This window comes from Triticum aestivum, chromosome 1D (assembly GCF_018294505.1).
Source record: "Triticum aestivum cultivar Chinese Spring chromosome 1D, IWGSC CS RefSeq v2.1, whole genome shotgun sequence".
NCBI lineage: Eukaryota > Viridiplantae > Streptophyta > Magnoliopsida > Poales > Poaceae > Triticum > Triticum aestivum.
Window position 1 is genome coordinate 96,279,374 of NC_057796.1, and position 12,459 is coordinate 96,291,832.

Sequence of the window (12,459 nt, forward strand, 5' to 3'; positions counted from 1 at the left end):
AGGATCTCTCTGAAGCACGAGAGCTCCTAACTAGCACCTTAAGCGCCAGTTAGGCCAATTGGGGCACCCGTGGAAGCACGTATTGGGCCGGCCCACCAACGCCTGGTTGACGTGGACTGGTTGATCAATTTGACTGATATTCCCTTGACTTTTTAAAAATAGAATTCAAAAATCATAAAATTCAAAACAAAATCGTGTGTTTTGAAAACATTTCATAAATGTCAAAAAGTTCACTTATATGAAAAAGTGTACAATTTTGAGGAAAGTTCATGACTTTGGAAACAAAACACAATTTTGGATATGATTCATGGATTTTGAAAAAAAATATAGATTTGAAATATGTTGGTGGATTTTGAAAGAAAATCGCAACATTTGAAGAAACTTTGGGGATTTTGAAATGTTCATGCATTTGGAACAAAATCATGGATTCAAAAAAGGATCATGGATTTCAAGAAAGAAATCATGGATGATGAGAAATTTCGTAATTGGTAAAGTCCATAAATTTCTGAAGAACTTCAAAAAAATTAGAAAGGTTCATTAATTTTGAAACAAGTTTGAGAAAAGGAAAAAAACAAACAAAACATGTCCTGAAAAAAATTAGGGAAATACCGCTCAAGGAAAAACCAGTGGAATCTTCAAGATGATTCCTAAAATTTGTGGGAAAAGAATTATGTGGACAAATCAAACAAGGACCTGGCCCACCTGGGACATACCTTATGAACGAGGAAAAAATGTGAAATGGGCCGAGCCAAGCTAGAGAGGTGGTGTTTGCCGGCTTGCCCAAACATCAGTGCTTGAAGAGGTGTGTAGGCGCTTCCAAAATTAGGTTGGCCTCCAAAATCACTAATTAAGGAGTATTCCTTCCAAAGATCACTTCGACCTTCAAGGTTGCGACAAGTGGCGTACTGCACGTGTGTCACTTGTCGCAAGAGAGTTTTCCCTTTTTTCGTAGATTCATTTATTCGAAATGTTTTATCTTCTAATCCTAGCGTTGAGATCTTCAAAACTAGATCCCCTGTTGATAGGTTTTGTTGATTTTTTTTTATGAAAAAAACCGGACGAAAAAATTGTGCCTCTCACGAAAAAAATAATGTATTTTTTTCATTTCCGATAGAGCAATACCATGCCTCTCGTGGAAGCAAAATCGTACCTCTCATGGAAAAAAAATAAAAAACACTTTTTCTTGTTTCCGAGAGGCACGGCCGTGCCTCTCGCGGAAGCAAAATCGTGCCTCTCATAAAAGGAAAAAAATGAAACATATTTTTTTTCGTTTTCGAGAGGCACCGCCGTGACACTCGCGGAAGCAAAACCGTGTCTCTCGTGAGAGAAAAAAAAAAGAAAACATATTTTTCATTTTCGAGAGGCACGGCCGTGCCTCTTGCGGAAGCAAAACCGTGCCTCTCATGAAAGGAAAAAAAACACGCTTTTTTCGCACAAGCAAAACCTTGCCTCTCGCGAAAGCAAAATCGAACCTCCTCCCGTAGAAGAAAAAAAACATATTTTTTCGTGCAAAAATAAATCCAAAAGATAAGAAAGACCGATGTAAAATCAAAAAGCCGAAGAAACAAAGAAAAAATATGTACAAAGCCAAAAACACGTGAAAAAATAAAATATAAAAATAAAATCCGAAGGGAGCGTCCAGAGCCGACACATAACGATGACTGGGAGCGCGCTATGTCGCGTGCTCTCAGCCCACCCAAGTGATCGGCGGGAGGCTCGCGAAGAACACTCGTCAACTCAGTTGACCTCGTTACCTAGTTTCTCGAAGTGGGCTGAGCCTCTTGAGCAGACTTGAAAGGCCTAAAGTAACTGTCCCTAATTTAGCCCAGCAAAAGGGTTCCCCCACCGTTCTCCCGCGAGACAGCCTCGTACATCGTGTGGCAGGCTGCAGGTGTCCGATGTGGGAGTGGGACGCCACCTCCCTCGCCGGCGCCCTCAAATCCGCCGCCACTTGCCGTTCCACTCCCCATGTCAAACCCCTCCACGCTGTCCTCCTCAAGCTCGGCCTGTCGGCGTCCGCCATCCTAGCTACCTCGCTCGCGCACCTGGCACTCCGGTGCGGGCTCCCTGGTTACGCCCGCGCTCTGTTCGACGAAATGCCCAGACGGGACGTGGTCTCCTGGACGTCCCTCATCACCGGCCACGCTCACCAGGGTCTGCACGGAGACTCTCTCGCACTTCTGCGGCGCATGGTCGAATCCGGTGTTGCTCCCAACGGGTACACACTGTCCGGTGGGTTGCTCGCGTGTGCCGGGGTTGGCCAGGGCGCCCTTGCTGCCGGGAAGGAAATCCATGCCAGGGTTGTGAAGATGAGTATGTATGGCCCGGTCGATTCGGTTGTGGAGAACGGGGTTCTTGACATGTACGCGAGGTGCAGGAATGTTGACTATGCGAGGAGAGTGTTTGGGGTGATGGTGGCGAGGGACATTGTTGCGTGGAACTCGATGATGGCTGGGTATCTCGGGAGTGGTCAAGCTGAGGAGACTCTGGGCTTGTTTGCGTCAATGGTTTCTTGTGAGGTTGTCGCAGATGGCTTCTCGTATGCCATAATTGTGGATGCGTGTGGGGAGCTGGCGTTGTTAAAACAGGGGATGCAGGTGCATGCACGGGTTCTTGGTGCAGGATTTGATTCCGATGTGGTTGTAAGGAATTCCTTGCTGGATATGTATGCAAAGTGTGGATGTGTTGATTCAGCAGAGCTTGTCTTCAATGCGGCACCTTCATTAGATGCTGTTTTGTGGACTACGATGATCTCAGCTTACGGCAAGCTTGGTCGTGCGCAAGATGCAGTATGTTTGTTTGATAGGATGGCACGTTTGGGCATCAAAAGAGATGGAGTAGCATATCTTGCAATATTGTCAGCTTGTAGCCATGGCGGACTTGTTCGAGAAGGTTGGTGCTACTTCAAGTTTCTGTTTGATGGCCAGAGCTCGGTTAAGCTGCAGCCTGAGCACTACGGTTGCATGGCAGATCTAATTTGTAGGAGAGGTCACCTAGAAGATGCTCTTGAATTCATTGAGAGTATGCCGTTTGAGTCGAGCATCGCTGCTTGGAGTGCGCTACTTAATTCCTGTCGAATCTATGGGGATGCTAAGTTGGGTCAGCTTGCAGCGTCCCGTCTACTCGAGCTTGATCCAGAGAACCACAGTAACTGGGTTGCTTTATCAAGTAAACATGCATCGGAGGGCGATTGGCATGAGACATGGATGATCAGGGAGAACATGAACAGAGAGTGGGTTAAGAAAGAGCCTGGATGTAGTTGGGTCGAGTTGCATGATGGAGTTCATGTATTTCTAATGGCTGATCAGTCTCACCCTGAATTGGTTAATGTACTGCAGACTCTTGATTCTTTGAAGGAAGATATATGGGTGATGCCTCCAAAACCATAGATGATTTTTGGTGATGCTCTTTGATCAGAGCTATTTTAAATCTTGTTGAACAGTAGACATTGTCCTAGTTGGTTGTTTTCCTTAGAACTAGTGCTACTAGTGCTGTCAAATAGGGTGTGAGATGAAAATATGTCCATGGAAATTTGAGATTGCAGCAAGAGGATAAGTAAGGTGATACGCTTCGGTGACTTGCTTATGTTGTTTTGTAGATTATGCAACATGCAACGGTTTCCATGGTGCTGCTTTCAATTGACCATGAAGAAGTTTTTTCATAAATTAAATTGTCGATACAGATGGATATATTGTTCCTTTCATAAAAATAGTAAGATGTCATCAATACAAATAAGTGTTTTTTTATTCTAAAGGTATTTTGGTGGATTCTACTTTGGATTACCCCCCTATAGCTCTTGTTTCATTTATAAAATTAGAGTACATAGATTTTTTTTCATATGGACTACTTTTCATGCAATTTCACAGGAACTTTTGTATTGAGCCCAACCTCATGGGAAAAGGTTTTGTTTCTATGATGACTATGACAATGACCTAATCATTCAAGAAAGTTCATGTGTTTTTCTTGTGGTTCAACCAAACAACTTCTATTACACATTCAATGTGTTTTAACTCCTATAGGGTTCGACATGCCATGACATTCAATTCCTATCTTTTTCCTATTCTTGTGTGTTTTCAAATCCTGCAAAACAAAGAAGCCCTAAATTTGATTAAAACGAAAGTTAATCCTTTGTTACTGCCGTAGAAAAACTTGCATTGATGGCCTTATAGGATGTGAGATAATAATCCTTAATTTCACTGGTCTTATCTTTTTGTACTTATTTGTAAGTATCTGCTTAGTATGTTGTTCGACTGTATGGCTATGGCTGTATGACTGTAAGGGTCTGATCTCTGTTTTTCCTACTGCCTTTTGTTTTAAGGAAAGTCTAGTCAAGAAGGAGGTGCTTGAACAAGATTGAAGTGAAGGTCCAGTTTCCAAGATGGGCCAGGTATTCTGCCAACTCTTAAGTGTAAGCCCTTCTGCTAAAAAATGTGTTCATGTTTCAATGCAAACACAGTTCTGTTTGTCTTTGTCATATGTTTTGATTGCTAGACATCAGGACACCAACGACACATATGAGATACATAGTGCTGGACATTGAAATTTCTTCAGTCAGGATAGTTGTTCTTCACTCCATGAGGGTCAGACTGTGCATTTGGGACATCTTCATGCTTTGAGTATATCGTGTTGACCTAAGGACCAAATTTCTACCTATAAGATAGAACCATAGCAGCCATACTTGCAATAAGATATTTGGGGGCAGATGTTTGCTGAGACCAATCAATGTGATGCAAAGCATATAGTTCCTGTCGCCGGATGTTTGCAGTAAAATGATTTAGCATTTCCATACTTCAGAATAATTTCTACTTTGATGTATCTTACAACTCATCATAGTATCTTGGTGTATACTTGATGGTATACATTTTGAATACTCTATTATAATCGTAATATGGATCAGAGGGAGTAATATAAATATTTGATGCCAGTCGGAACTTGGTGTTGTTTCTCTTTATATTGCAATGCAATGTGGTAAGTATTATAGATAAATTTGTACTTGTCAATACAGCAGTAGACCGCCTTCTATGGATTCATTTGAACAAATTGAACATTTGTCATGAAAATTTATACCCTTTCACTTACATCAGCATAAGCTTACGCTCTAGCTCCGGAAGAACGTTGCGTGCATCAACGCTTCAGAAGTGGAAACATAAAATAAAATCAAACAACAGTATTATCAGTTTTCAGAAATTCTGAAGCACGGCATCATCTCTTCATCTCCTGATTAGCAGATAGGCAGAGGCTCGTCGTTCCACTCCTTCAGGCACTCCAGCAGAGCGTTGATGTGCTTTCCCTGGTTCATGGCAATGAACACTTTGTCCACCTCCTCCCCGGGTGACCGTGTCTTCTCTCCGGTCAAGTACACTGTCCCTAACTCCTTGCGCACGAACCGGTACAGAGGGTATGACCGGCAGTCAGCGATACGGTTCGGTTCTGCAGCGGTGCCATTCTCCACTGCACCTCTAGCAGCCTCGACCTCCTGAGGCAGTGCCGCGCAGAGCTCCTGCTCGAATGTAGCAACCTTGGCAAACACCGAGGTTTCCTTGTTGCGCTCAGCCTCGCCGTTGGCCAAGGCGTGCTCCACCAGCACTGCGCGCATCTTCTTCATGAGAGGGTAGTTGGCGCTGCAAGGGTCGTCTGCGTATGCAAACACCGCCTCCCGGTCAATTGTCTGAAGCAAGTCCTTCTCACAAAAACGAGCGTTGTGGAGGCCACCCATGTCATTTGTGATCAGGGTCTTCCTAGCCACTCTCGTGACACAATTCTTGACGGCGTTCTTGACATTCTCTTCAAGGTGGCGCAGGTCGATGGCTTGGCACAACGCAACCAGAAACGTAGAGGACATGAGCTTCAGAATGTCGATGGCCTCGGCAGTCTTCCGAGACGAGATTAATCCGAGGGAGTTAACATCTTGGTTGTGCTGCTCCGCGCTCTGGACATGGTTGGTGACAGGGTTGCCCAAGAATTGGAGCTCCGAGCAGTATGACGCCATGGCGATCTCGGCACCCTTGAAGCCATAGTCCAGGCTTGGGTTGCGGCCACCAGAGAGGTTGGAGGGCAAGCCATTGTTGTAGAAGTCGTTCACTAGCTCCGAGAACTGGGCAAACATGAGCTTGCCGATCGCAGCGATGGCAAGCCTCGTGTTGTCCATCGACACACCAATGGGCGTGCCCTGGAAGTTGCCACCATGGATTGCCTTTCCACGAGATACGTCAATGAGTGGGTTGTCATTGACGGAGTTGATCTCGCGCTCGATCGACTTCGTCGCTGCACGAATGACCTCAATTTGTGGGCCAAGCCATTGCGGCGACGTGCGGAGAGCATATCTATCTTGCTTTGGCTTCATCAATGGGTCGAGTTCACCAAGTTTCTTCGCAAGCATCATGTAGGAGCTGCCCTCCAGGATGTGCTCCATGATAGCCGCGGCCTCGATCTGTCCTGGGTGGTGCTTTAACTTGTGAGTCAGGTGGTCGGTGTACTCGGGCTTGCCATTCATCACCTCACAGAACACGGCCGACAAAACTTCAGCAAGGACAGCAAGGATGTTGGCTTCAAAAAGAACAATCGACGCGAGCCCAGAGCCCACCGCCGTGCCATTAACCATAGCAAGGCCTTCCTTGGGCTGCAGCTCGAAGAAACCGTGCTGGATGCCGGCAATCTTAAATGCCTCGGCGGCATTAACTTTGGTGCCATCAGGAGCCACAGCCACGGCATTGGGGCGGCCGGTGACAAGTCCGGCGATGTAGGAGAGCGGTACAAGATCGCCGGAAGCGGTGATGGTGCCCCGGAGTGGCAGGCACGGCGTCACGTTGGCGTTGAGCAGTGTGGCGATCGTCTCGAGGATCTCGAAGCGGATGCCGGAGTACCCTTGGAGCAGGGTGTTGACGCGGACAAGCATCGCCGCACGCGTGGTGGCGGCAGGCAGCACGTGGCCGTCACTGCCGGTGCCGAACGCCCCGGCGTTAAGGAAGCGGATGAGCTCCCTCTGCAGGGCGCCGCCCTCCTTGGTCCTCCGATGGGAGGTGGCGCCGAAGCCGGTGGTGACGCCGTAGCTGTCGGTGCCGTTGGCCATGCTGGCCATGACCCAGTCGCTGCTCTCCTTGACACGGCCGCGCGCGGACTCGTCGAGCTCCACCCTGGCCCCGCCGGCCGCGGCCACGGCCGCGACCTGGGCGATGGTCAAGCTCGCGCCCTCCATGACCACCACCGGCCTGCGGTACTCCTCCACCATCCGCTTCACCGCGTCCAGATGGCTCCCCGACAGCTCCTCCGCCGCTTTCCCCCAGTTGAGCGGGTCAGCAGCGCTCCGCGGCTCGGCCACGCACAGACCGTCGTTGCCGTTGGCCGCCATTGTCTTGGTCGAGGCTGTGTCTTGGAATCTCGATGGAGCAGCTCGGGTGGAGACTGGTGGTGTTTACTGTATCAGCTGGAGCAGCTCGATGAATGTGTGGACTGGAGTAGCCTTGAGAGAGAAGAGCTCTTCGAGGTAGGAGAGGTGGGGGATGCTCTTCTTGGATGGGAATGGAGGAGGGGGGAGGGATTAAATAGGTGGCGCCGGCAGGGTGGGTGGCGATGGAGATTTGGTGTGGGCTGTGACGACCGGGATGGTTGTGTTGACCGCCGGACTTGGCCGGGTGGGCACGACGAAGATGGGTTGGTGGCCTCGTGCGTGCGGACTAGGAAGAAGAAGACGAAGAAAGGCAGCTGCCGCGACACTTGGGATACTAATATACTAGTATGATGTGCCATGCGAGGGGGACGCACGAGTCGACGCTGCACGCGGTTGCTAGCCGATGGCGATGGTCTCCGGCTGATCAAGTCTGTTATGGTCTTATGGAGACTCGGAGACGAGCTGCAGCGCACGCATGCCTACAAACCAGCCAATCAGCAGCAAACTTGTCCATTATCGTCTTTGTGATTTCTAGATTTAACTTTAAACGTTACCTCTTCTTTTGGCGAGTTAAGCGCTACCTCTCTAAATAATAAATAATTTCTGCATATTTTTTGTTGCAGACTTTCCTAAGGCTATCTATTTTGGAATACTCGTAGTAGTACTTTAGAGACAGGTGTTAATGGAAAGCACTGCGAAGAAAACTTGTTCATTCTTGACGAAAGGAAATGAGGACGTTCACCTACATATTAGTAATCAAGTCTTTGGCCAAAGATACAAAGAGAGTTGAGAGAGCACGAGAGTGGGGGAAATTTTACCACGGCTACTACCCGGTTGGAGCATATCACCAAGGAGGTTTATCCAATCATGAATGATGGTGTAGTCTTCGGATATGACCTCCTTCATCTCATGATTGTTTTATGTTTACCTTTTCTATCAAACAATGTTTTCTTTTACTTTTCTTGAACGTGATGGCCGTGCGCGTCATGCTATGCAGATGCCAATGCGGTGGTATCAGTCTGATATAATGATCGAATGAAATTCTGTTTATCGAAAAATTTACAATACACATATTTGCTCAAAAACGAAATTACAGTACATATATATGTGTACTTATATGGGCCGAGGCCCTTACATGGGCGAGCCAGGACGGTCGCCCCTTTCACCGGCCCTGTCCTTCACTAGAGTGAACGAAGCATACATATAATTAAGATAGGTAACATAAGTCATAAGAAATATTGTCCTTCAGTTCTCAAGCAAAATTCTTATATCTAGGCCAGATACGTCGCATGCATCATGCAGTATACGTACGTTCCTCCGGCAATCGAACTCCTGAATGAAACCATGCTCGAGCAAGCTGCGGTGGTGGCGCCCGCCAAATCATCTGCAAATTTATATATCAGCACCTGCATGAGGTGTGTATATATATATATGTATGGAAATGCTAAAACTCTGATGTTAGATTTTTCAGGCATGGCAAATCGAATATTTTTCATGGGAATTTATATTGGTGCGAAGATGGTAAATTTAATTTGCAAGCACGGTAATTTTCTGGAAAAAGAATAAACTGAAGTGAATTTACCATACTTGCCAACAAAACTTATCATCCATGACGAACATAATTTGTCATAAAAAACACTTGATTTGTCATGTCTAAAAATCTGACGATCACTGAATATTCGGATCCTATATATACAGGCGGAACGCGCGTACCCTCCCCATAGGCCTTTCATGAAGTCGAAAGACCAGCTGCCCCCGCCGCCGCCCCTCCTTTGCTGCGGCCGGTAGCCGTCCATCAAGTCCATCCGGACATGCGCCGTCGCCGTCACGGCGAGCAGCAGGACAACCGCCGCGACCATGGCGATGTGCAAGCTCGTCCTCATCGTCGTCGCCGCGTCCGTGCGTGCCGTTCTCCTCCCCTGGCTCTGGCCCTCTCCGTCCTTATCCTGTACTTATGTATGAGCCTCCGGATGCCACGCATGGAGACGCGGTGGGGCGCTACGTGCGCGCGAACGCTTGCCTATATTTGCTATTTGCTTTTCACCAACGCGGCTCGCGATGCATTCAAATGCATGACTCTGCCCAAATCAGGACGCCCTGGGGCAATACAGACACATTCAAACTTATGACCAAAGATGACCCGTGAATGTCCATTTTGTGCTGAACTTGAGAGTGCGCCACTTGTTTTTTGAATGTACTAGTGCAGATCGGTCCTATTAAGCCCCCTATCGCAAACATTTCTGTTAAACTATGTGCGACGAAGACATCAGACACGATATAAAACTTGAACCGTGTGCAAATAAAATGATCGCGTGTGATCCCTGACCCATCGCGCACGATTGGGTTAGCTAAACTGGGTGTGATACCTTACACGTGGTTTCCATGGGCAAAGCATGCGCTGATGAGGCACGTCACACATTTCGGCTCAGACCATTGATTCCTCTCTTCTAGGAAGATGTTGGCCCCCAAATGCATAGGTTTATTACAAGCATCAATTCCTCTTTAATTGATGACCTTAAAGTTTATCGAACCAGTAAGAGTACTTGAATTGCACCTAATGATAAGTATTTGCACATAACTATGGTACTTGTCTTGGTCCACAACGAAACTAATGAGATTCTCAGTCTCACTAGCCTTGCTAGTTATAAGGATTTATGCAACTTGTGATAGGAATTGATGGTTGCAACAAAATTAAATAACGGTTCAGATTGTAAACAAGAAGTAAAAAGAGTGATCGAGGTTGACAACAATTAATATGAATGGGCTGGGATCCATAACTTCACTAGTGGAATCCCTTCATAAAGCATATCACATGTGTGATAAACAAATTACAGTTGTTTATCAATTAAACTGCAGTTTTTATAACTACGATTGTACATGACATAATTGCATATATGCATCATGATCTTGTATCTATAACCGTCATCCAATTGCGTCTATAACTATTATTCCACCCCAAGGTTGCTATCGAGCATCCATCTCAAAGGTATGAAGAGAAAACAGAGTATTGCATTAAATATGATGACATGATTTGACATAATATACTGTATTTACCCCTAGCTCATCACTGGAGCAACTACCCAACTATCATTTCATCATTAGTGGTAACAATATAGTACCAACCTTTTCCACTTTTTGTTACTATGATAGGTTACTTGCAATATTGAACTCATCTAACATACATGACTCCCTCTTGGAGATCATTCATCTAAACATAGTCAGTGCACAACTAGTAGATCGAAGAGCATATATGTCTATGATGAAACGAAGAACTCATATTAATCTACGAATAAAACATGTATAGATCTAATCATCAGTGAAAATTCATCATACCCTAACAAACACACCACAAATTACATCAGATGAATCACAATTACATAGAGAAGCTCATATGATCATTTTATTGATGAACAAGGGAGATTGCCATCTAACTACTATTATGAATTCATAGTCCAAGGAGGAATACTCACACATAGGCATGATGGCAACAAGGATGATAAAGATGGCCCCAGAGATGGATTCCTCCTCCGGCAGAGTACCGGAACAGGCGTCCATATTGGATCTTCCTAGAAACAGAGAGGTCATAGTGGTGGAAAAAAATCCTCGATAAATAAAATTGGGGTTTTCGAAAATATATAAAGGCAACGGAAGGAAGAGACGGTGAAAAGGCGGTGCAAGGCCACCATTCAACCCCAACATGCGTCATGGTCGCGTCTTAGGGATGCGTGCTTCCTAGGGGGCGCTTTGGTGGCTAAGGCTCGTGCTTCCTGTGGGGGCCCCTTTGGTGGGCCCAGGTGGCTCTATCTCAGTCATTGCTTGAATCTCACGGAGTTTTTTTTTCCTGGATCTTTTTGTCCCTGAAAAATTGTTTTCTTGGAAAAGTCCAAAAATAGCAGAAAACAACAACTCGCACATGGCAGTAAATTAATACGCTAGTCCAAAAAATTGACAAAATCATGGTGCCAAAACTGTGTAATTATGACTTTGAGTGAAACATGTTCACACATAACTTGCAATTTAAGACATATTTCATTATCAAGTAGTGAATGAATGTAGCTTAAAGTTCTATGCAGAAGTTCAGCTTAAAAATCTCTGATGAAACACTGGTATATTAAACAAGTAGCGAAATCAGGAAAATCTCTAAATGAACATTTGAGATCTGGTGGAGGGTTGCTAGAATATTTGGACTAGGCCTAATAGCTAAACCCTAAGAAATATCAAAGGCCCCTGAATAAATGGCAAGAGGTAGTGTAAATCTTTAGTTCCATACTTCTAGTGGAGGAGATGTGAGACCACTTTATATAGTGGATTGTCCTCACTACACATTGTGATGATTATGAGGAGAGAAAGAGAACAGCACACGCTCACTCAGCTCGCCTGACCCGGCTCAGACATGGGCCGGGGCGAAGGGCGCGGGCATGCGACATGCGCGTGAATGGTCCGTCGAAATCCGGTCATGGCCTTGGAGGAGTGCAGCTTCCTTTTGCCATTTTTTTTATTTCTTGACAGATAAGTTGATTGTTTTCTTGTCCGGTAGTTTAGGACTTGGAAATCAAGTCAGTTTGAGATCATGATCGCTACGCGATACCGCGTGGGTTCTCCTATATACATGACTTACCTACCGCAGCCAAATATACACCGGAATGAGCTAGGGTTTTTCCTTCGCTCTACTGCATACCGAACGCCGGCATGCACCAGCCAGTGGGGGAGCAGGTCTTTGGAACCTCTCGTCCTTGTGATCCTACAACTAGAGAAGGTGAATTTGGTTTTTGGGGAGTGCTTTGTGCGGCTGCTCGCGTTCTTCACCATAGGTCGTCTTTCATCCAAGTCAGGCGAAGCCAAGTACTAGCGTTTGCAACGTCGTCTACTTCGACCGGTCTTCACCAACGTCGTCGTCTACAACATAGCTTCTGCAACAACCATGGCTACCAACGAACAATACGTGCATCGTGATCTGGTCATGTTTATAATTATGGTTGATGTTGTTGTTTTGTTCATCTAGTATGCTAGAGCTATGCATGCTAATTACTGTTCTATCCTGGATTATTTGCTAAAACTAATTACGAATTTGC

The 12,459-nt window shown here is 45.9% G+C and overlaps 2 protein-coding genes across 2 annotated transcripts; one reads left to right on the forward strand and one right to left on the reverse strand.

The window, feature by feature from the left end:
* Positions 1–1,811: 1,811 nt before the first annotated feature.
* LOC123180546 (putative pentatricopeptide repeat-containing protein At3g23330) lies at positions 1,812–3,677 on the forward strand. The gene has a single exon (XM_044592616.1). It carries the CDS (start codon positions 1,899–1,901, stop codon positions 3,387–3,389), a length of 1,491 nt encoding a protein of 496 aa, XP_044448551.1. The 5' UTR covers positions 1,812–1,898; the 3' UTR covers positions 3,390–3,677.
* A 1,323-nt stretch (positions 3,678–5,000) lies between these two features.
* Positions 5,001–7,590, reverse strand: LOC123180545 (phenylalanine ammonia-lyase-like). Its single transcript, XM_044592615.1, has one exon. The coding sequence runs from the start codon at positions 7,346–7,348 to the stop codon at positions 5,222–5,224; it is 2,127 nt and encodes a 708-aa protein (XP_044448550.1). The 5' UTR covers positions 7,349–7,590; the 3' UTR covers positions 5,001–5,221.
* Between the last annotated feature and the right edge of the window lie 4,869 nt (positions 7,591–12,459).

Excerpts from the sequence above, each read along its gene's own strand:
- LOC123180545 (XM_044592615.1), bottom strand. The coding sequence starts at position 7,348 with ATGGCGGCCAACGGCAACGACGGTCTGTGCGTGGCCGAGCCGCGGAGC.
- LOC123180546 (XM_044592616.1), top strand. The coding sequence starts at position 1,899 with ATGTGGGAGTGGGACGCCACCTCCCTCGCCGGCGCCCTCAAATCCGCC.